We start from the raw sequence: 24891 nt of genomic DNA, 5'->3' as shown, positions 1-24891 counted from the left end.
AAGGTGGGACGTGAACACGAGCCCCTGGCCCCGGAGCCCTGCCCTCCACCAACCAGCGAGAGGCCTGCAGAGCCCCGGTGTGTGGAGCCATGTGCCTGGACCAGCACAGAGGGCCCTGGGGACTGGCGGGCTCTGGGGAGCAGGAACCACACTTGTTCATGTTAACAGGTGGAAGGAGCGTGAAAACCTAGCAGCTGTGACGTAGCACCATATGTGAAACATCATTACAGAACACCTGAGAAATTCTACCACTGAAGAGTTACTGGTAGGGCTGGAGGCCAAGGAATACAGATTGGAGAAGTGCAACCCACGGGGCAGGTGAGAAGCTAGAGGACCAGACCGACCATCGAAGTCAAGAGCTAGTGGCAGTTCTCCATCAGAAGTAAACTCACGGAGCACCCGCACATCAGACACGGATGGTTCCGGGTGCTCGGATGACAGCTGCGGCAAGACGAGGCCCTGCCCCTAGGGATGGCATACCCTGAACTCGGGATCTGGCAGACAGCCTGCGAGCTGATGTCAGGAAGCCCTGACCCCTAAAAATCAATGTTCATAGCAGCCATGTCCACGACAGCAAACTATGGAAAGAGCCCAGATGTCCATCGACAGATGAGTGGATAAAGATGATGTGGTGTGTTTGCACAATGGACTACTACTCAGCCAGCAAAAAGAATGAGATCTTGCCATCTGCAACAACATGGACGGAACTAGAAGGTATTATGCTAAGCGAAATAAGTCAGAGAAAGATAATTAACATATGATCTCACTCATATGTGGAATCTAAGAAACAAAACAGAGGAGTATTGGGGAAGAGAGGGAAATAAGACCAAATCAGAGACACAAACCGTAAGAGACTCTTAACTCTAGGAAACAAACTGAGGGCTGATGGAGAGGAGGGGGTAGGGGGATGGGGTAACCGGGGGATGGGCATTAAGGAGGGCATGTGATGTAATGAGCAGGGGGTGTTATATGCAACTGATGAATCACTAACATCTACCTCTGAAACTAATAATACATTATATGTTAAACTGAATTTGAATTAAAAAAACAGTAAAAAAAAAATCAACGGTGCCCCCACACACCTTGTCTGGTTATTAAAGCCCAAGCAAGGTACAAGAGATTTCTAGAAACAAAGAATCAGGCTTTATTTTTGTTGTAGTTATTTTTAATACAGGTCTGTATTGTAGACATCGGTTGGTCTTGCAATTCAGTATGGCCGATACACAGAAACTAGAGACTAAAAGAGAGTGTACTTGCTCCTGGCCCTGGGGCTGGCACCTGTAAGACTTTCTTCTTTCCATCCTCGTGTCCTTTCCCTGCCACGTAATGTGAGCTAACCAAAACACTACTCCAAAGGGCAACCTCGAGTGCTCGGGCATCAGCAGTAGGTGGGACGACACAGATGCCGTTACCTTGGGTGGGATGGAGAAGCCAACTGAACACAAACGGCGCAGAGGCGGCAAGAGCCATCCCTGCAGCCAAGCCCCGGCGGTGGCCGGCAAGGCTCCACCAGGCAAGACGAGAGCGTACCAGCCGTCCACGGTCCCCAAGGTCCTGGGTCACGGAGTCAGCATCCTTGAGACAAGTGAAAGGAGCCCTGTCCTCTGGCAGCACTAGGTTCCAGAGAACGCGTGAGGAGAGTGTCTTCTGAGAGGAGCTCACAACAGAAAGGGTTCCTGAGGAGGCTCGCCAGGGCCAAGGGAGACACCCCACCATCTGTCCCAGGGCGCACCGCTGACCCCGCTGTCCTTGAGGGCTACGTCTGCCTCGGGAAGCCTCACACAGAATTTCTACACCATTTACAATGGAAAAGTAAATAAGAAATAAGGCATTAAACGTTTGATTTTTTTTTTTATTTCCATATGCAATGTAATGTTTAGGCACGCTGCTTGGGATGCTAGTTCTAAAAAAATCGTTGGCCATTATTCAGAATAACCTTTTGGTTTTAAATACTGGTCAGGACAAACAAATGATGTAAAAATACGTGAATAGTTTTCTATTACAGAAATGAAAACCTGATCTGCATCTAGAAGTGCAAGAGGTGAAGAAATTGAACCCTTTCCCCAGACGATATGGCAATATACGGTATATTGCTTCAGCTGTTTGAGAAGGCCGTGATGAATTTTTATATTGACATAGAAAATTATAAATTACATTGAATTAGTATCCATAATCACTATATATATACACAAACCAGTTCTAAAAAAACCACACTGGTTTAGAATTTACGTGTGGAAACCTCACCAGGTGCAGAGGACCATTCCCATGCTCAGGCGCCAGGTTCCGACTTCCGGCTGGTAAGGAGCCTGTGAAACGAACACGCTCTAATCCATGCGCTGCACGAGCGTTCCTCGACTGGCCTGCCTGATACGGTTTAGGTTTGTTAAATACACAAACTGCTCAGAAATGTTCATTGGTGATGCTTGTTAACAAGGTCAATTTTGGTGAATGGGTTAAAAGGCAGAGGAACTACCAAAACAAAACAAAAAACGAAAACAAAAACGAAAAACAAAATAACTCAAACCACAAGCCATGTACACTCCAAATAGTCTAGTGTTTCACCTGTAGGAATAACCATTTCAAGCAAACAAGACTTTAACAGAACATATGGCTTTACAATAACATCAATTTATCAACTAAGTTGCAGCAATAAATACTTAATCTCTACCAATAGACTTAACATTTTTTGATCCGTTTAAAACAATACAGAAAACAGTTACCAATCAAAAACTGGTTATAAAAAGAACACCAAATATTTCTTATTCAAAATCACGTTTGTAAGTTAGAACAACCAAAATAACACTTAGAGGGCATTTCAACCCTACAACTCCTTACCAGCCTGGAGGAGAAATGAATTCAGAATTTTGTACAAGGTGAAAAATGTATGAAAACTGCCTAAGACTTTGGTCACACTAATAATTGTCAAATAGTTATGCTTCAAATACAATAGCTCTGTGTCCTCACTTTTATAAAACTATTCTTACAGCCGTTTTAACTAGAGTATTACTACTATTATTACATGGGCGGCACGATCTTATTTCACAGGCTACCCATTATTTAGAACAATACAATATAAACATACGCAAAAATTCTTGGTATTTGTCAATGTGCAATATTTTTACACTTCTGGATTTCTCTGTACAATGTCTTAGAATCTAGAATATAAAGGTTGCTGGTCCTGATCCCTTGCAGAGTGAGTGCAGCAGTGACGGCTTGGTGGGCTCCAGGTGAAGTCTCCAGAGGCCCCGAGCGGTGGCGGCCTGCGGTCCTCAGTCAGCAGCAGCAGGGGTCACTCATCATACAGGGCCGTTGACAGACGTATCGCCTGGCATGCTTGGCTGGTCAGTCCTGCGGAAGAAGAGATACACATCTTAGGCACTTAAAGCAAAATGAACTTGATTTAGCTCCCTGAGGGTGGGACATTTGGTTTCTTTTTTTTTTCTTAAAGATTTTATTTATTTGACAGAGAGAGAGAGCCAGTGAGAGAGGGAACATAAGCAGGGGGAGTGGGAGAGGGAGAAGCAGGCTCCCAGCGGAGGAGCCCGTGTGGGGCTCGATCCCAGGACTCCGGGATCACGCCCTGAGCCGAAGGCAGACGCTTAACGACTGAGCCACCCAGGCGCCCCGTTTAGTTCCGTATTGTTTATGCAATGTCTAGCACAAAGCCTGGCACTTGGGAGTTACTTCGTGGAATACTCCACAAACGCATTTATCGAAAACTCCAGGCAATCGAACAGTTTTCTAAGCTTCACCTCAGCTGTGGCCAACAGGCGTTTAGCAAGGGCTGCAGCAGAGCAGAGCTCCATGAAGCTATCCCACCTCAGCGTCTCAGCACAAGTGGAGACTAGGTCAGTGGTTTTTAGACTGTTGCTCCCAGACCTGTCACGAGCCACGTGTTCATTCCCTCCTTTAAACAGCTTTTTATTTGTTCCATGTATTAGAATCTACATAAAATTTCACTTGAAAAGCAGGATTCTTCTACTGAAAGAGGGGGGAAAAAAAGGCTTGTAAACAGGACCAGCTCTTGAACGAGGTGTGCACTCTAACGACTGTACTCCGCCAGGCAAGTGTTAGGGTTGAAGTTGGGAGCACAGAAGAGGGAATGCTAGGGGTGCCCGGGTGGCTCAGTCGGTTAAGCCTCTGACTTTTGATTTTGGCTCAGGTCATGATCTCAAGGTCGTGAGATCAAGCCCAGTGTCAGGAGCCAACTTAAGATTCTCTCTCCCTCCCCACCCCCCCGAGTGTGCCCTCCGTCCCTCTCAAAAGAAAGAGGGGGAGGGGAGGGGAGGCTAGATAACAGCATGGTGGCAGATACACAAATTTAACCTTCCTCCCTGAACACGTAAGACAGTCTTGGTGGCGTTCCCACAATTTACAAAGCAGGCTTGGGAAAGGGTGCTTTGAGACGCACTGGGATTTTGCCAGCAGACACACGGGGTACAGATCCCACCATCACCACTCACAAGCTGCCAGGTCTCAAGTCCATTTTCTACCCTCTCCCAGCTCAGCTACTCCCCCTGTGAAAGGGGGGACAACAATCCCCACTAAAGGTGGGTGAGTATGTGACGTGTGCCGAGTGCTTGGCACACTGGCCAGCACAGGCATCGCACGTGCTCGATCCATAGTAGCTGCAACATTAAAGTCCGTGGCAGTGCAAGTCGTTCAGTGCAGTAGTGCGCACCTGTCAACCCAAGGGCTCACGATAACCTGGCTGGACAGCAACCACGTGGGGAAGAGCGCATCTGACAAGCCCCAATGGCTCTCTACCTCCCGTACATCGCTCTTAGGATGGGACGCGCTGGACCACTTACCTCCTCCCTGCCATCACAGCAGCTCAATGTCACCTTCTGAGAGGCCCTCCTCCACCGCCCCATCTAAGTGGGACTTCTGATCTCCCATGCAGCTGTCCCGGTCCTTCAGCAGCACCTTTCTACACGTGTGATCCTACTGCTTTCCCCCCAGGCCTAGACCACACTGGCTGCCACACTCCCGTGTGTTGGATGGAGGAAGGACAGACGGATGAACGCGTGGACACAAGTGATGCCCTTGTCTTTGTTCACTGGCCCGGGGTCCCCCCACCACCTCAGTCCAGCAGATTGAAAGGCAGGGCTCTGCACACCAGACGTCTCTAGGCGGGTAGAAGAGCAAGCAGGTTCTCCCAAAGCAAGCAATTCTGCCCTCCAGGGAGCCAAGGAAATGATCCCAGAGCATCCTATATCATTTATGTCCGAGAAACAAAGAGACTCCTGAAGCAGCTCCGAGCTGGAACAGACTTGGATTGCCCTGCCTTCTAAGCAGCTCTCAATATAAAGGAACTTTGTAGGTAGAAATTAGGGAGATGACATAACTGGCTAGGAATAAGATCCAAGGTATTTCCAAAATACCTTGGAAAAATATCCACGGAAAACCCCAGGTGAAAAAGGTGACTTGCCCAGGACACTGTGAAGTATACCTGGGGCTGGATCCCTTAACGCTGCCGTGTCACCATGCCTCCCCCTCCCGAAGCCTTCACTAGAGCCAACACACTCAAATAGTTCTTATAATTAATTTGTTTTATACGCCAATTTTTTTTTTTTCAATCATGGAAGCAAACCCCTCATTCTGGCTGTAATTCCCAAGAGAGAAACAAAAGCAGGGTTTGCTCCACTACAGAGATTTGCCAACCAGTGAACAGAGTGCGCCCCCTGCTGGTTCCCACTGGTCACATCACCCCTAAAGTGACAAAGATTTTGGGTGTGGGGGTCTGGTGAGGGGGAAAGTACAACTTCTCTGAAATGGCTTTAAAGGTTACTTTATTCCTTATGGAAGGAATGTACAAACTTAGATATATATAACAAAAAAGGTAACTCTGGGAAGTGCTGAGCAAAGTTCCTTGTGGTCCAAGGGCAAATCCTCATCTTCTGGTGCGAGCTCTGGAGCAATCGGAGGCCGCCCTTGCTCTACCTGCGAGGCCGTGCGTACGGGCCGGGGCGCCGGCCCTCGGCGGCTGAGGCTTTGGCTTGGCCTATCCCTTCAGACCACTGGCTCAGTCTAAGCAATAGGTGACTAGAAAGAAAACATCACATTCCAAATCACTCAGCTCTGGCAGTGGGGTTTTCACACTTAATCAAGACAAACATTGTGCACACACAAAACTATACAGGGAATCATCTAAGAGTTAAGAATATTTAGCTACATCTATAAAAGGGTCTCCAGGAAGGCCCTCCCCGTGTGTCACACATGCATGATTACGGGAAAAAGGGTACCAGGGGTTGCTTGTGGCTGGTGATCCCATGGACCCCGTGAGAACTTGGCTGCAACTGCCTAGGGACCTCAATCCCAGAGGGGCTCAGTATCAGCCTCAACTTAGCACCTCCTCAAAAACAAAAACCAAACCAAACCAAACCAACGCATGCAGGGGAAGGTATGCCGGCATCGGAAATCCTTCCTTTCCAATGAGTAATTTCTTAAAGAGCCAGTAATGTTACTGAACCTCCAAAAAGCAGTCCGCTTCCGGCTTTTGGGGTAAGGAAGTAAACTGTTCTGAGTTCTTGGCTCAGGGACCCTGCCTAGACGTGGCCTGAAAAAATGCTCCTGTGCTTAGGAAGTCCCTGAACGCCTGAGGGCACCTGTAAGGACCCCTCCCATCTCCCCGCTCCCCAGCCCTGGATGCCAACTTCCCTCCCAGCTCCCGGGAGACAACAGCCACAGCCGGAGTAGGGCCTGGGCAGATCTGAGGAAGTGGGGAGTTACCTCTGCTCTGGGCTACTGCTGGGGGGCCGGGGGCCCGCAGACTTCGCCTCTGCTGTCTCAGGGCTCTCCTCCACATCTTTACAAGCAGCATCTTGAGAGGTAGACAGTTTTCCTTCCTCACTGCAGTAAAGAGGAGGACAGGCGGCATTAAGACATCCCAGGTGGCGGCCCCCGTGGAGGATGAAGGCACATGCAAATGACCCTGGAAGTCATGGTGGCCATGGAGTAAAGCCCGGGGCCGAGCATGCTCAGGGGAGGGGCCACGGGGACCACAGACAGTGACTGGGAAATCACGAAAGGAAAGGATCACGCACGAGAGGGAACCAAAGGAGGGACAATGTAATGCAGCTGGTGTCTGATAAAGAATGGCCCGCATTACTGTACATACCGATAGGATTTCAACACTCTGAAGCCAAGTGCGCAAAATAGAAAAAGAAATGTACAAGAGTTTCAGAATACTCCTACAAATGAGGAATGTGGGGGGGACTATGTCCACGACTGCACATAAGCAGAACAGCAGACTCGGTGGAGGTGTCAAATGAACCTGTTCGAAGGAATGAGTCTTTAGTTAAGGCATTTTGCTCTCAGGGCCCAGCCCAGCATTCAGAAGTCAGCAGGAGGGACCCCTATCAGCTTGCTGCTCCTGTCGCAGGGGCAGGGTACCAGGGCCTGCACCAGCACGGAGCTCCTCGAGCTGCCCCCTGACAGTGCATGAGAAGTACAGACATCGTGAAGGAAGAGAGCCAAGAACGTTGGCCAGAAGAGGTGAGAACGGACCCTAAGGGGGCAAACAAAATACAGGAAGGGTTATCTCCGCCTTTGATGGCTCCTGGCAGAGAAAGACAAGCTGCAAACGCTTTTGATTGTTTGCGGGCTGTACAAGTAGACTGTTATCTGTCCTGTCTGCACTTCCCATTTTGACACCATGGAGGCAGCGCTAGAACCAGCTAAAGGGCAGCTGGAGGTTCCCTCTGGGAAGGGCCATCATTCTCAGAGCGGAGTCCCGTCCTGGATTTGCTTACAAAAAAACTAACTTTAAGATGATTTCTTGGGTGGCTTTTAAATGGGTCTAGGCAATTTATAAGGAGGAAACTGAACCAAAGTCTAAAGATTTGTTGACAACCCAAGTCACCTGGTTCCTTACTCCTCTTTATCCCCAATCTCCACTCCTTCCCCGTGAAAGCATCTACCCTGACGTGCTTCCTACGTGTTACTTTCATTCTTAGAAAATAAACGGTGGCTCTGAATTGCACACCTCATTGTATTTATCTCTGTAACTCAGCACAGTTTGGAAGATCCATGTTTCCGGTGTTGATGGCACAGCGCCCCATGGCGTGAGCCTCCCCACTCCACCAGCTCGTCACGTGACTACTCTTTCTGGGGCTGCTTTTACCGGCACTTTTTTCTCTCTCGATATGTGGGTCTAATTATTTAGGAATTATCTTAAGTTTGATGTACTTTATGACTGGTACTTTGCCTTTTATTATGCATTCTAGTTGCTTATTACTGATGCGGAGAAAGGCTACTGATGTTTAAGGCTACTGCTGTTACCCAGCAGCTTTGCTGAACTCTTACTAGTTACAAAAGTTGGCTACTGACTTGGTGGTAGGTGATCATTATTATCACTTCCTATCTGATCTTCACCTACACTGTTTTCCTCTCCTCGGAACGTTGCCCAGGACTGTCTAGACGGTGCCAGTGACAACGGACAGCCTTATTTGTTCCTTACCTTAAAGCGACAGCATCTGCAACTTCCTCATTAAGTGTAAGCTCTGCTTTAGTATTTTCGTCTTTAACTTTTGCAAGTTAAGGAAATTCATTTCTGTTCCTGTTTTGCTCAGCTTTGTGTGTGTGTGTTTTTAAGATTTTATTTTTACTTACTTGAGAGAGATCATGACCTGAGCGGAAACCAAGAGTTGGACGCTTAGCTGACTGAGCCACCCAGCTGCTCCTGTTGTGCTCAGCTTTAATCACATGCGGGTATGGAACTTTATCAAAGTGTTTTCAAAAACCTCAAATGATTTCCCCTCAGTCTGTTAACCTATTATAAATGACACTTTTCTTGATGGTCCACGGAAAACCCTAACTTATCATTATGAATTATTTTTAATAGGATACCGTATTCGGTTAGCAAATATTTTCTACAGCATTTCTGCATTTAGTTTTGCTTGTAAGTGATAAGAGCTAATTGTTTTCTGTAATCATCCTTATCTGATTTTGGAATTAAGATTTCTCGGCCTCATAAAAAGATCCAGCAGGCTTTGCACTTTTTCTACTTTCTGCAACAACTGAGGTAGGAATGAGCAGACAAAAGTGCATGAAACAGCATCGAATCATTATGCATCCAGCACATCCTATGTACTTGTAAAGCTGGCCCGCTCTGGAGCTGCTTTGCTCCCTGTTTCCCGCCACAGATAATGGCTTGCATGTGTCCTTTGTCCATTTAAAACCTACTAATCAGCTTGACTTTTTCTTGTTGATATTAGGTTTTTCTTAGATCCTGCTCCTGAATCTTCCTTTGCAGGTAATGGTGGGTCTTTTCATTTTGTCATTTAGAAGACCAAAAATTAAATAAAATTCATCAACATTTTCCTTTATGGTTTGGCTTTTTTATGGTTAAAAAACCTTCAGCCTCCAAATTACAAAGATACGCTCTCATGTTTTCTTCTCAAAGCTGTAGTTTTGCCTTTCATATTTATGTCGAGACAGATTTAATTTTATTTTTCCCTGACGTGGGTAATCGCTACTNNACTCTTTCCTCACAGACCTTAACGCCACTCCCACACGCCGAGCTCCTGGAAGTGCGGGGTTTACCTGCACAGCACACCCACAAGGAGATCTCACCTATGACGCCTCCCTCCCTTCCTTCTTCAAAATGACCCTGGTTATTTCTGGCTCTTTGGTTTTCTTTTTGAATATCACCACCAGCCTCTTAATCACGAAAAGCTCCACCGCGATTTTGATTAGAAATGCATTCATTGTATACATTCGTTTGTTACAAAATGCCGAAGATACCCTCTCATTAACAAACACGACATACTTCTCTTTACTTAGGTCTTTACTATGCCTTTTGAACTTACAGACAAGGCTTATTAACATTTTAGTTTAAAAGGGGGAGCATCTAGCACACGTCCTACTGGTTCACAGGATGCACTTGCTAAACTTCCCTAGTTATTCTGATGCCTGTTCATGGATCTGTTTGGAATTCTTGTGTAGAAAATAATAATCTACAAACAAGCAAGAACCATTTCAGTCTTTCAAATCTTTATGCCTTCTCTTTATTTTTATTTATGCAGCACTGGCTAGGACTGCCAGCCCCGTGCCGAAGAAGAGCGGCAGAGGCCGCAGGCCCGCCCCATGTCCCGGTGTGTCTTGGAGGGGCATATTTCTCAGGCCAGGTGGTGAAGAATCAAGTTCCCTAGAGATTTTCAGAACACTCCTTTAGCAGTTTCAAGGATCTACTTTCTATTCCTCAACTGCCAAAAAGTCGTGAATGGCTTTTTCATCAAATGTTCCTCTCCAACTACCTAAGGTCCAAATGGTCCTTATGGGTCTGTCAATCACCCTCAGTGCGCTTCACCGGGTCACCCTATCCTTACCCACACCGACACGTCCTCCGTCATGACTCAGGAACACCCTGCTGGATTCGGTTGGCTAGCTTTTAACTTTGTGGAGTCTTGTGCATATGTGCCGCCATGGGGAATCCGCGCTCCCGTTCTGCGCTGCCTGTATTTTGCAGGGACCTCACCACGAGGTGGGCCGCACCCCTACTGCTCCGCAGGGCTCTGCAGGGCACGGAGACGCAGCCTTGGGCGCCGACCCCGCCGCAGCCCCAGCTCTGCCACAAGTGCCGTTGCTGCTCTTTCACTTTTATGTTCCTAGTTTCCAGTAGGATTCCTTTTTTGATCCATGAATTTACAAGTGAGGTTCATTTCCAAACGGACTGTTCAAGCTATCATTCTGCTGAATTCTACTAAGCGCATTATGTCTGGAGAAGACGCTGTGCAGGGCACCGACCCTCTGGTTTTGATGGGCCAGTTTCTACTCAGCTACAGACGTGTCCATTTTTTATTCTCCTGTATTCTGAACCCACTAGACTTAATCTACAGTCTTCTGAGGACTAGAAGAGAGGGGAAAGGCACTCGGGGACCCCAAACTCTCCCAGTCTTCATGCAGATTCATGGGGCGAAACAGAGGCTAAAATGATGTCAGGCTAATGTCCGAACCCACATCTGAATCAAATTAAAGATGCCAACACTTGAAGTGTTCCCCCGCCCCCCGCCCCCAACGACCTGAAGCTGCCGGCAGGATCTGGCCCTGGTTACCTTTTGAAGACTGCGGTTTCTGTCTTGGCGTCTACAGTGAGGCTGAGCGTTTCCTTCATGCCGCCATTCATCACTGTCTCAGTTACCTTGTCTGCACTTTCTGCGTCCTCCTCTCCATCAGAGCTGGCTTCCATGGCCACACTGGCTGGTGCTGGGAAAGAACATGCAGTGGACGGTCACACGTACCGCATCAACAACAGGTGTCCCTCACCCTCTGTGGGGACCCACCTACCTGATGTTCCATCTACTGCTTGAAAAAGAGCGAGCCTAGGCCACTTCTTAACGGGCACAGGCTTCTTAAAAATGCCCACACCCCACAGGTTTTCTTCAGCACAGGACCAGCGGGCCCCTCTGGCCTTCCCAGTCCAGTGTCTACCCACTCTTCCAACGTCTCCCAGCCAGCCTTCCTATTCTGGGGGCGTTCCAGTCCACAGCCGAGGGCGCAGTAGGCAGGCAGATATATTCTAGCCTCTGCCCACGTCACCCCACAAGTACTGAGGTTATAGTTTATTCAGGGTACTATTCTCATGCATCTTTTTCCTTTCAGTTGGGTCCCACCTGGGTCCTTTTTTTTTTAAGCTATTTTCTTATGGTTCCTTGTGGATTATTTCTTTGTTCTGTAATAGGGAGCCATATGCTATCCTGGTTATAAAGCTTGGGTTCTGAAGTCACATTCCCTGAATGCAAACCCCAGCCTCACCACTTACTAGCTGTATCATTCTAGGGCAAGGGTTTTCTTTTTTTTTTTTTTTAAAGATTTTATTTATTTATTCGACAGAGAGAGAGACAGCCAGCGAGAGAGGGAACACAAGCAGGGGGAGTGGGAGAGGAAGAAGCAGGCTCACAGCGGAGGAGCCTGATATGGGGCTCGATCCCACAACGCCGGGATCACGCCCTGAGCCGAAGGCAGACGCTTAACTGCTGTGCCACCCAGGCGCCCCATGGCAAGGGTTTTCTTGTCCATAAAATGAAGTTAACTAAACCCACCTGAAGAACTGAGAGATAAAATGGGGTCATTTACATAAAATGTTTAAAAAAATGACAAATATGACCCATATTAGTTACTTGTTTTATTACCTTTCCTGCCCCTTGGTTCTTGTGCCCCCCCATGTCCCCCTTTTTCTAAGACCTTCCTTCTTTCTCCCCTCCATATACTGATTCCTCACCCCTCTTTCACCAACCTCCCTCTCCCACCCCCCACCTCCCAAACCCCATTCATCAGGCTGAAAAGAGCTCAGGGCCTCTGCAAGGAACAACGTGTGCAGTTTGAACATGACAACCCACTGGATACCCTTGACCATCTCAACTGTTCATAAAGGTGAGAAGAAAATAAACGGCCTTATAGCCTGAAACATGCTGAGACACACACGGGTGCTCCAGCAAAGCAAACTCCAAGGGACAAAAGAACTGAGTACCAGATAGGCTTGAAAACACACACATCTAATTCTGATTTTATTCACACTGGGCACTACAGACTAAGACACTCTTCTTTTCTGGGCCTGTTTCCATTTCTGTACAGTGACAGGACTGAACAACTGGTAACTTAGATCCCTTATGCCTTCCAGAATCACCATGCCTGGTTCTGGAATGAATACACAATTTCTTTTCATCAGTTGCCCTGTGGACCTCAGGCCTACCATCTCAACTCCCTAACTCCTTTGAGTCCTTGAGCCTGAGAGTCAGGACTGGCTTCATAAACGGTTATGTGGACAGAAACAACTTTTCAGATCTAGAAAACTAAGTACACAGTCCAAGCCTGAGCAGCCATCACCTGAGCGGCCAGCAGGCTGTGTTGGCTGGTGTTCTGCTCTCCACACCCACCTTCCGGCTGCGAGGCCAGTGTGGCAACACTGGGAGTCAGAGGGCCCATCGGCTCAGTGCTGGTTTCCATTTCCACCGGAGAATTACTCCTTAAAGAATCTTTCGTACTTTTAGAAAAGAGAAAATTCAGATGTTAGCAATGGCAAACAGCCCTCAGTTACCGTGGTTCACAAAAACCCTTGGAAAGGCAGTTCTGGCCCCGCTGGGGCGACATGAGCACTCGGTCACAGACTCCAGCGACACAGAGGCAGAGCCAGGTGCAGAGGGCTGCTGGCGGTGCGGGTGAGCACGGGCTGGTAAATATCCTGCCACATCAGCAGGACGGGAGCACGGGGTGTCACAGAGGTTTGCAGAAAGGTTCAAAATGCACCAGTCTCTCACCCTCCCCCTTGTCACCAGGTTCCCAGGGCTAGGACGGCGGGGGCTGATGGTGTGCGCCATCAACTGTATCTGCGGGACCGATCTTACGAAAATCCCTACTCACACTGAGCCTGGCTGTCTGAGGGCTTGAATGATACTTAACGAGAAAACATGACCTGTGCACAAGGGTTAAAGGGAAGCGAGCTGCTTCAACAACATTCCCACTAACCAAGGGCTTGTATCCCCTAGTTACAAAAGACAGAAGAAAGCGAGAGGTGAAAACTCGACTGTCCAGTGCTAGAGTCGAGTCCGTGAAATAATCTGCAATACTTTGGAAACATTTCCCACAAATCTCACTGTCGCCCCTGCACTACAGCTTCCTACTATCCCTAGAACTGCCATAAAGCCATGTGGGTTTTAGCCAGCTCTCTGGTTTGCTGAAGACAGTAACCATGAGCTCCTAACAGTCTGTGCTCCTGGTTTGCCAGTGATTGGTTAAAAACACTACTTGTCAGAGCAGGGAGAGCAACAAATGGGGTGGTGGAGACAAATAAAACAATGTTTAGCAAATCAAACTAAGCCTAGGAAGACAAGAAATCCATGGCTACTACTCAAATGTTGGCGATATTATTCAGGAAAATTATAAAATGCCAGGTCGCCGTCATCAAGAATTCTACCAACAGTAAGATGGACAGCCATCCCTGCCAGGTGATAGCGCCAGACTAGCTCCAAGTGAAATACAAGTTCACAGTAGCTGTTAAATTCACGATACATTCTGCATTTTCTGTAACGCTCCCGAGAGGTGCCTGTCAGTTCTTGGCTCCACCTCATTTCTATTCTCCTCAATCCTGTTTTGTTTCGTTTTTTTAAAGATTTTATTTATTCATTTGACAGAGAGAGAGACAGCCAGCGAGAGAGGGAACACAAGCGGGGGAGTGGGAGAGGAAGCAGCAGGCTCCCAGCGGAGGAGCCTAATGCGGGGCTCGATCCCAGTACCCTGGGATCACGCCCTGGGCCAAAGGCAGACACGTGACGACTGAGCCCCCCAGGCGCCCCTCAATCCTGTTTTCTGCTAGCTCGGTGGGGCTAGAGAAGCCCGAGGAGTCGGCACCTCACTACATACCTCCCAGGGCCACACCTTCCCAGACTACTTTCTGCACAGCCTACTGCCTTTCCCAGCTCATCCTGGATAAAAGGAAGGAGGACGGAGACTGGTTTCTTTGTAAATCGTGCTGACGTGTGATCTTGTGTAGGGCACTCCCTTCACTAGGGAGTAAATCAAGGTGACACCCCATCCCCAGTTCGCCTACAGAAAGCTTGAGGGAGCCGGCACACGAGCACTCACCTCAGGGAAGACGTGAACTCTGAGAAAGAGGCCCAGCCTGTCTCCTTGGTCGGCATTGGCTCCTCTGTACTCCAGACATCAGACCCCACAGAATCTAAGGGAGCACCATGGGTCGTCTCCATGGGGACATCAAAGTTGGCTGACCAGTTGGGTGCTAAAAAGAGGGGAGAGATCTCCTTTTGAGAAAACTTCAGAAGTTCAGTGGACTCCAGGATATTTTTCAGAAGACTCGCAGAGGTTAAGGGCTGGGGACAGGGCACTCACATCACTGGTAGGGCAGAGACAGCACAATCACTACTTAGAGGACGACTGGTAACATCTATCCTATTCTAATTTAGGTTTCCTTTAATCCCTTAATTCCCATTTCTAAGACTTTTTTCTCCAATAGAAATATCACACGAGGATGTAAAGCTACATAAAAGAATATGTTAATTTCTTACTTTTGACAAATGTATCAAGATTCTATTAACACGGGGTGGAAGAATGGGTGAAGGAAGGGCACACAGCCGCTCCCTGTACAATCTCTGCAACTTTTCTGTAAATCCAAAGTTATTCCAAAATACAAAGTTCAAAAAAAAAAAAAAAAAAGCAGAATGTTGGATATTCAATTGCAATAAACTGGAAACTGTAAATGCTTCCCAATCCAGACATGGTCCTACTTCATACTTTTAATGGCCTCCCCGCAGTCCAGTGTAGTCAGCACAAACAGGAAGACTTCTGGTGACATGAGAAGAAATCCGTATCGGGCTCCACTCACCACCACCCCCAAACCCTCGGAATCTCTGAGGCAGTGTCTTTTTGTATGCTAAAGAGATGACGGGGGCTCTGGATGGTGCTCAGGATGGGGCTGGCTGCCAGGGGAACCAGCCTGTGGTTAGAGGGCTGGAACTTTCAGCTTAACTCCATAGCCCACCCTCCTAGGAGGGAAGAGGGGCAGGAAGTGTACGAAATCACGAGTGGCCAGTGATAAAAAACTCAAACTTCAGGGGTTCAGAGCTTCTGGGCTGGTGAGCAGCAGGTACACCCCAAGCTCCACGGGAACAGAAGACCCTGCGCTTGGGACCCTTCCTGCCCATGTCTGTCTAGTTCTCCCTTCATCTGGCTGCTCACTTCTACCCTGTACAACAGCCTCACCGCGCTAGCTGCCGGCAGAGGTTGGATCTAACCTGCAGGTCTGTTTAAATGTCACCTCCTCAGAGATGTGTCCCTTCAGGTGAACTTAGGCCTCCGTTCACGTGCTCTCACTGCACACCATGCCAGGCTACACAGAACGATTGTCCCAGAGGCTCGCCCCAGAATCTACCACCATCTCTCTGTCCTCGGGAGACTCTGGACTCCTGGACGCAGAGTCTGTGCGCCACACCTGGTACACAGCCAGAACCTGACACAGGCATGTAGACTTGAACTGAATTACAGACAGAAAAGCCCGTTTCTTCCTCCTGAAGGCGGTGAGCTGGGGAACCAATGAGAGGAGAGAGGCCAAACTTCTCTTCCGCCATGGCTCTCACTTTCTGAGTCTGTCCCAGGGGGCTGTGCTGGGTTACTGCTAAGGTCCCAGCCAGCTCTGGGGTGGTGAGGCCCACCCGACACCCAGAGCTGGCTTTCAGCCTCCAGAACTGAATGCATGAAGGCCTTCCTGGGGAACAGGAAGCACTGTCAGCCCTGAAGGAAGTCCTGATATCAACCCACAGAAAAATGTACTTGAATTTTCAGAAGTTAACAGGATTTTTTAAAGGACAGTGAATGCAAGTCTTCTTAGCAAGTAGCACGACACAAATAAGCACTGAGCCAGACACGTCTTAGGGTTCCAGGCTTCATAAATCAACTCCGAAGAACCCATTTCAAATGGTTTCAGCTTGAAGCTCTTTCCTCTGGTTTAGTGCATTCCCGACTCCACAAACATAGCCTTTCCTCATCTTCTATAATCTCTGGTCTCTCCCCTGCTGCCAGGCACCCAGAGGCTAGACCCCCCCCACCCCCCACCAGTATGCTGCACCCCTAGCCAGACCCACGCGGCAGGTGTCCACACTGTCAGAGATACCCCATCATCAGAGGCTCCTTCCTTCAGGCCTCATCCTGACACTGACACCTCCAAGGGGACTCAGAAGACTGTGTTTCAACCTAACTCCCAGCCTGCAGATCAGGGTGCATTTTAAAACACGTTTCTAGCACAGTGACTAACACAGATGAAGAGAAGATGACTTACGTTCATTCAAGTCTACCTCCATTTTGTCCTCTGTACTGGCACTACTGGGTTCAAACAAGTCTTGTTTCGCTCCGTCTTCTTCTTCAGAGTCTGTACTTTCTTCACTGTCTGTACTCCCCGAGCTGGGGGGGCGGGGGGGAGACCGAAACAGTTAATGCTGCCTATCAGTTACCAGCTAAATCCAGGACATTCTGAAGCTCATCCAGTAAGAAAAAATCCTATGCACTTCAACTGGCTCATTCCTGCCTTCGTGAGTGTGCCACCTAACCCTCCTCTCAGCTGTCCCCACTGGCCCCCGGCTTTGCGTGGACATGTGGGGCGCACCTACAAACCGCCTTCTAATAGGGCCCAGAGGTATCTCACTGAGGCGCTCGCTCGCATTTCCCTCGTGGCCAAGATGCTGAGCGGCTTTCGTGTGCCGATCTACCACCCACACATCTTTTCTGAGGGTCTTTTCACATCTGCAGCACAGTTTAAAACACAGGTTACTGTCTTTAATTCTTATACAGCCCCGAGAGTCCTTCCTGCACCCTCAGGGAAGCCTCATGTCAGGTGCATGATTTGCAAATGTCCTCCCTGAGTCTATGCGCCGTCCTTCCTTCTTACTGGTGTCACGAGCCAAGTTGAAGCGCTTAATTTTGACAAAGTTGAGCTTATGAAACTTTCCTTTCATGCATAATACTTTTGGCGTCCTGTCTCAGAAATCTTTCCCCAAGCCAAGGTCATAAGGATTTTCTAGTGTAAGTTTTATAGGCTGACGCTTCACATTTAGGTTTCAGATCCATCTGGAATCCATGCGTACATATGCCGAGAGGTATGGACTGTGCTCATTTATTTTGCATACAGATGTTCACCTGTTCCAGAACTGTTTGTTCAAAAGACAAGACTATCCTTCCTCCACGGAACTGCTTTTGCACCTGCATCGAACTCAGCTGTCTCTACCCCTACTTATTTATACTCTTTTCCGTCCCCCGACCCACTCTGTCTTACAGATCACACCGTCTCAGTTACTCTGTTCTGCGATCAGGCACTGTCGGTCTCCTAAGTCCGTTCTTCATGAAGCTTGTTTTCGCTCTCCTAGCTCCTCTGCATTTTCATTTAAATTTAAGTACCAGCTTGTCGACAGTTACTAAAAAACCTATTATCATTTTACTTGAGACTGTACCGATTCTAGATCAACCTGGGGAGAGAACTGGCATGTTAACAATATTGAGTTCCAAATCATAAACATTTATCAATTCTTGATTTCTCTCAGCTGCCTTGTAATTTTCAGCGTCCAAGTCTTACACATCTTACCAGATTTATCCTTACATATTTAATATTTTGACACTACTATGAATAGGCTTATTTAGTAACTTGATTATATAGACCTAGTACCACGCAATCATGCCAAACCTACTTAATTATTCTAATAATCTTTTCGTAGATTCCAAGAACAAATTTTCTACATTGACAATAACTGTTGTCTGTGAATAAAGATAATTTTTACCCTTTCCTTTCCAACCTAGATAGCTTTTATTTCTTTTCTTGGCTTATTGCACTAGTGAGAGGCCCCAGCAACAATCCTGCAAAGCTGTCGTAAGAGCAGACATCTTTTGTCTTGTTCCTGATCTTTGGGGGGAAATCATTCCGTTTCTACCATGTTGCCAGCTATAGGTTTATTGTAGAAGCTTTATCAGGTAGAAGAAAGTCTCTTCGGTCTCTAGTTTGCTAAGAATTCTTATCAGGTATAGATGCTGGATTCAGCCACAGGCTCACTGATTGATTTTCAAATATTAAACCAACTCAGCATTTCTTTTTTAAGATTTTATTTATTTTATTTGACAGACAGAGACAGCAAGAGAGGGAACACAAGCAAGGGGAGTGTGAGAGGGAGAAGCAGTCTTCCTGCTGAGCGGGGAGCCCGGTGCGGGACTCGATCCCATCCTGGGATCATGACCTGAGCCGAAGGCAGACGCTTAATGGCTGAGCCACCCAGGCGCCCCCAACTCAGTATTTTTGGAATACACCCTCCTTGGTCATGATGTATTACTGCTGCATTTATTTCCTAAAACCTTTAAAGGAGTTTCTGCATCCACATTATGAGAATGACTCAGTCACTTTTCTTGTCATGTCAGCTTTCGTTATCAGGTCACACTGATGTGGTCTCACAGAATGACATGGGTACTATTCCTTCCTTTTCCATTTTTTAGTAGCTTTTATAAAGCTGGTCTAATTCCTGAAATGTTTGGTAGAATTCACCGGAGAAGCCGTCTGGGCCTGGAGTTTTTGTGTGTATGTGGGAAGTGTGAAACTAACAATTTCACTTCTTTAATAGACGCAGGACTATTTGGGTTATCTTTGGTTTGTTTGAGCTTTGGTAGCCTGTGTCTTTCAAAGATCGTCTAAGTTGTTAGATTTATTGGCGCAGAGTTGTTTACAATATTCCCTTTTTGTTCTTTTAGTACCAGCACTGATGCTGCCTGGCTCGTTCCTGGCACAAGCCGCTCCTTTTTCTCCTGACCCTTCTGCCCAGAGGTGCATCAACTTCCTCAATCTTCTCCAAGAACAGCTTCTGACTGCAGCTCTTCCTCCCTGTGCTTCTGCTTGCCCTTCATTCTGGTTTCTTAAGGTGGAAGCTAAGGTCATTGGTTTGAGAAGTTTCTACTTTTAATATAAACAGTATGAAAAGGAGAAAAGGACCCTTTAAATACAATCCCCTCCCCCCAATTTTTTCTGTAACTCACGTGTTATTTAGTTTCCATGTATTTGGAGGTTTTCTAGAGATCTGTTACTGATTTCTAATTTAACTCCATTGGGGTCAGAGAACATACTTTGTAGAACTTGAAATCTTTGGAATTTACTGAGAGGGGCTTTAGGGCCCAAATACGACCTCTCGTGTACACCTGGAAACAGTGCCTGTCGTGCTGCTGTTGGGGGGAGTGCTTGGCAAACGTCTAGCAGTGTCACGACAGTTGACAGTATTACGTGTTCTGCATCTTTGCTGACTTCCGCCCATTATACATCACCGGAGGACGAGCACTGCAGTACAGGACTAGGACTGTGGATCTGTCTGCTTCTCTTGCAGTTTCCTCAGCTTCCGCTCCATGTATTCTGAAGCTCTGTTATTAGGTACGTAGGCATTTTGAACTGTTATGTCTTCCTAAGGACCTGACCCTGTTATGACCCTTTCTTTACCCCTTTCCTGAAATCCACTTTATTATTATTAAATAGGTAGGCACTCTACCTTTTCTTTTAACCAGTTTGTGTCTTCATATTTCAACTATTTCTCAGAGGCAGCATATGTCAGACCTGATTTTTTATCCAATCTGACAATCTCTTCATTTTAACTGGGGTTTGGGGATCGCTTATTTAACAGTATTCAATGATTCCTGATGCGGCTGCCTAGCTTTAAAGCTAGTTGTCTTCTGTGTGTCCCGGCTGCCTTTTATTTTTTTGCTCTCTTTTAGGTATTTATTTTTGATTTAATTTCCTTTGTTGGTTTATTAACTATAATTTCTTGTTCTGTCGCTGAGTTGTTTTAGAGTATACTATGTATCTGTCACTCACCACAGTCTATTTTCAAGTGACACCACAGCCCAAACTAGAAACCCAAATGCCAATCGGCAGGCAAACGAACAAAGTCACCCCTTCAGTGGGTAGTACACCCATTCAACAGACCACTACTCAACCACAGAAAAGAATGAACGACTGATATATCACCCAACACGAATGACTCTCCAAATAATGTTGGATGGAAGAAGCAACGTCAGGCAGGTAATGTGCAATTTGGTTTATATAAAACTTTAGGAAAAAAACTACTCATCATTTTAAAGGAACAAAAAGCAGATGGAGGGAAGGCAATATAAAAGGGCAGGAGGAAACTTTTGTGGGTGATGGTAAGTTCATGATCTTGACTGAGATGATGGTTTCACGGATGTATTCATGGATATTCATATATCCAAACTTAGCACACTGTATAATTTAAATAAATACAATTTATTATATGTCAATGATCCCTCAACAGAGCTGTTAAAAAATAATAAAAAGTTGCCTTTTCTCATCATCCTGTGTTCCTCCTGGGGATCAACTGTCACGTCCTCCAGGTACTGTCTTCACCACCCTACTTCTCCACACTCTCACAAACAGTGCCCCACTGGGCAGTACTGGACTGCTGCAATAACGCGGGAGGACAGGCTGTCCCAAGAGCACAGATGGCAGTAGGCAATGGCCATTTAGTGAATTCATTCAACATGAGGACCAAATGTCATAGCAAATGGTGACAACAAGTCTGACTAGAGCTTTATCTTTTAAAAAAACAAAAACAAAAACAAAAACAAAACAAAAACGCCATGAAGATATTTGTCTCTTGCTTCCTGGTCCTAGAGCTCCAGCTACCTTGTGATTACAAACCCAGCATGCAGAAGATGGAAAAGCGGGCATAAAAAAAAGAAGCTAGGCTTAGTGACCTTCAACAGCTATGGATTATGAGACAAATGCACCTTCCCTGGTTCGAGCCACAGCTGGGTCTTCTGTAACCTAAAGCAAGAAGCCTTCCTAGAACACACGACATAACCGCTGGTCACACAGAGAACAGGCAGGTGTTGCTGGCATGCTCTGACAGCAAGAGGAATAAATGGCTAGGAGACAGGGGCCGGGAGTGAGTCTGACTTTTCAGTGTATATTCTGTTTTCTCTGAATTGTATGCCATGCAGAAACATTACTTACTAAAAATAAATGAAATAAAAATGAAGGTTCAGTTGCTATTAACTCGACTATGAAGATTCCGGTAATGGATACTCAGATAACAAGAACTCCCTGTGTACTGAAGCAAATATATTTAGGTTTTTGGGCTAGAGTAACTTCAACAAATTAGAGAGGCAGAAAAAAAACAACAAGACAACTGGACTGATTCCAAAGGGTCCCCACTGACAGGACTCTCTCTCCCCAAGTTAGATTAACTTTTAGAAACAACTTTTTCTCTTTCTTGGGGAAACTTCAGTCTTTCACAGGAAACAATACGTAGCTCAGCTGCTGCCACTGTTCCTGGGAAGGGAACACCTACTCAGAGCACTTTACACTACGCTGCGCAGCAACGCCTTCCGTTCAGAAGAGGCTGTGTCAGGACGCTTTACGAACTATGTCTAAACACTTCCAGCATTTTCAAGTTCATCACCTTGACTCATCCACACCCTGTCACACTGCAGACAGGAGTACTGGTACCACCTCACATCAGTTAAGGGCATTTCCCTCTCTTTGTAAGGAGGTTCCACACCCAGTGCAGAGCCCAATGTGGGGCTTGAACTCACAACCGTGATATCAAGACCTGAGCTGAGATCAAGAGTGCTGAACTGACTGAGCCACCCAGGTACCCCAACAAGGGCATTTCTGATCATGACAAAAGCACTGGTTTCTAGGTCACATGTATTTATTTGCACAGGATACAGTGTATGTCTCCTAACCATCAGCTCCTTTATGCGCTGGGTATTACTGCTGCTCTGACCGACTCACCTGGACCGTCTCTGGGATTCTGGTGTAAAGGCAACGTGCTTTTCTTCCCAGATGTCTTCCTCATCAGAGCCACCATCATCAAACTGCTGTATTCTCTCCTTACAACATGCTTCAAACAAAGCAATATTTCCCTAAATAAAAACGAGAGAGAAAGAACAAAACAAACTTAAAAATCAAGTTATTTTCTCCAAAAGTTACCAATATAAATTGTGTTTTTTATTTTTTTTAAGAAAGATTTATTCGAGAGAGAGAGTGTGCACGTGCACGAGCAGGGGGAGGGGCAGAGGGAGAGGGACAGAATCTCAGGCAGACTCTCCACTGAGCGTGAAACCTAATGTGGGGCTTGATCTCACGACCTTGAAATCATGACCTGAGCCGAAATCAAGTCAGATGTTTAACTGAGCTATCCAGGTGCCCCCCTCATTTCCTTTCAAAGAAAGTGCCTATCATATACACCAAAATAAAATGTAAAAACATCTAATGTCAGCTTTTGTGTAACAACAGAAAGTTCCCCCAAAAAGAATGGATTCAAAACTTCAAAGCAGTTCCCCCAAAAGACTGGATTCAAAAGGCCCATAGGAGCCTACCCTGTCATCACAGACTCCCTCTCATCCGGTAAAGCACTGGGTTACTTCCGAGAGCTTCCCTGCCTCACCACCTGAGATGCAGTCCCACCTCTGCCCTCACAGGAAAGCAACTACATCTCCTCTCCTTTAAGCAGTCTGGCTCAGCAGTGATGAGTGTCAACAGTACAATCAGCAGTTTCCACCTTATCACACCAGCAAATAAACCAGTGGTCTCTTATGTTAATCAACATAAAAATCAAGACTGTGCCGGGGCGCCTGGGTGGCTCAGTCGTTAAGCGTCTGCCTTCGGCTCAGGTCATGATCCCAGAGTCCTGGGATGAGCCCCACATCCAGCTCCCTGCTCAGCGGGAAGCCTGGAGAACCTCTCCCACTCCCCCTGCTGGTGTTCCCTCTCTTGCTGTGTCTCTTTCTGTCAAATAAATAAATAAAAACTTAAAAAAAAAAAAAAAAGACTGCGCCCATTCAAATGACACTAATCCCACATCACCTGCTAATGGGGCTGACCTGGTGTCTAAACCCTGCCTGGGGCTGACAAGCTGGCCCTGATCTAGCCCAAATTTCTGCCCCGGTGACATACAGCTGAAGTAAAAGGCGGCTGCCTGGACCCAAACTGCAGTCTTTGAAGCTATTTGTCTACACTGCAATCACCAGTGGCCCCAGTTTTCTCAGCCCTGCCACATCTTAAACCACGCTTGAAAACTCACACCCACAAGGAACACGCAGGCCATGTGAGTGGGTGAAGTAATACCAGCCTAAGATGAAGTTTCCTGGAGCAGAGAGGGTCCCAGCGCATGTGGCAGCCATACTCACACTCTGACAGATCCCAGCTCCCCCTTGTCCACCCCTCATATACCTTGTTGCTCGGGAGACGAAACATTAATACTTACACTTTCATTTGTATTCAGAGTAAAGTTGATGTCTGATACCCGATCGAAAGAAACACTGTAAAGAAAACATAAGTATAGGAATAGTTAATTACCTATAGACTGACAGAAACTATTCATGAAACTTTCTAAATGTAAAAATATTCACATTATCATTAAAATCTCCACAGGAAAAATAAGAACAAAACCTGCTTGCATTAAATGATGTTTCTTCCCTTGGTGTTAAGGAGCTCATACAGGGTGGAAAGGAAGGCAGGGAGGCCTTGTAAGACAGAATAAACACACCCTCTAAGCCTTCCTATAAAAGACTTAATAAACATCCACGGTAACAACCATAGTTCCCTGGGCCATACTTACTTGGCCAAGACATAGGCTATGTGCAAAGAAGAAACAAGTCAAATCATGAAAAAGTACCCAAGAGCTGCCAGACACCGAGCTTTCCTCCAGGGATGGCCAAACTCATACACAGAATAGACATCCCCTAAATCCTGTAACATGGCATAATCAGGAAGAAAGGAGGGGTAAAAACTCCTAGCCTGTGAAATGTAACTTTTTGAGTAAGTCTAATTCTTACAAGATCTGTTTCTAATCAATCATTATTCCAAGCACCCAATATAAATTTGTATTAAAGAGATAGATTCCTAACTAGTAACACTTACTGAGAGTGGAGACAGGGGAGCGTGGAGATGCCAGCGGGGAGCCTGCGTGCTCTGCCGTGAGCGCCCCAGGGGTACAGACGCAAACACCATGTGGACAGTCCTTGCTCTATTTGGATCTGAAAGAGCTGATCCTTAGGGCAGCCGCCAGCCTTTAACCCTTGCTCTGCTTACAGTGAGGCCTCCACCCTCGGCGCTCACACAGCATGTCTCATGGTACAATCGGAGCTTCTCACATGCTAGAAACTGCCACTGGTGACAAGACAGCAGCACCGGCCGGCGTTAAACCACGAGCTAGGAGCCACCCAATGCCGGGTGCTGATGAGCACATCAGGCAGTGCCCCGTGACGCTTAGCTCTGTTCCCCATGAGCTCAAATACCCCCTCGGATATATTTTATTTATAAATACCTCTCCTTTCCTGAGGCCAGATGCTACACCATTTGTTTTCATTTCCGTGGATCACCCACACATTTTTTATTCATTA

At 46.8% G+C, this 24891-nt stretch overlaps 1 protein-coding gene across 14 annotated transcripts in view; it reads right to left on the bottom strand.

Annotated features, from left to right (window-relative positions):
- Positions 1-1834: 1834 nt before the first annotated feature.
- The window catches only part of PPP6R3 (protein phosphatase 6 regulatory subunit 3), a 137974-nt gene continuing 114917 nt past the window's right edge, over positions 1835-24891 (bottom strand). For 8 of the 14 annotated variants that reach the window (XM_040639557.1, XM_040639559.1, XM_040639560.1 and 5 more), the window contains 8 exons: positions 23754-23808; positions 22280-22410; positions 16790-16911; positions 14584-14737; positions 12879-12985; positions 11058-11208; positions 6733-6852; positions 5776-6045 (listed from right to left, as the gene is read on the bottom strand). In XM_040639557.1, coding sequence (XP_040495491.1) covers positions 5940-6045; positions 6733-6852; positions 11058-11208; positions 12879-12985; positions 14584-14737; positions 16790-16911; positions 22280-22410; positions 23754-23808 — 946 coding nt within the window. In that variant the 3' untranslated portion in view covers positions 5776-5939. Of the gene's footprint in view, positions 3349-5775; positions 6046-6732; positions 6853-11057; positions 11209-12878; positions 12986-14583; positions 14738-16789; positions 16912-22279; positions 22411-23753; positions 23809-24891 lie in introns of those variants that run through there. The other 6 variants (XM_040639561.1, XM_040639563.1, XM_040639565.1 and 3 more) reach the window with 1 other exon arrangement.

This window comes from Ursus maritimus, unplaced genomic scaffold, assembly GCF_017311325.1.
Source record: "Ursus maritimus isolate PB19 unplaced genomic scaffold, ASM1731132v1 scaffold_23, whole genome shotgun sequence".
In the NCBI taxonomy this organism is placed as follows: Eukaryota; Metazoa; Chordata; class Mammalia; order Carnivora; family Ursidae; genus Ursus; species Ursus maritimus.
Note: the sequence above shows the minus strand (reverse complement) of the source record. Positions and strands in the feature narration are given on the sequence as shown.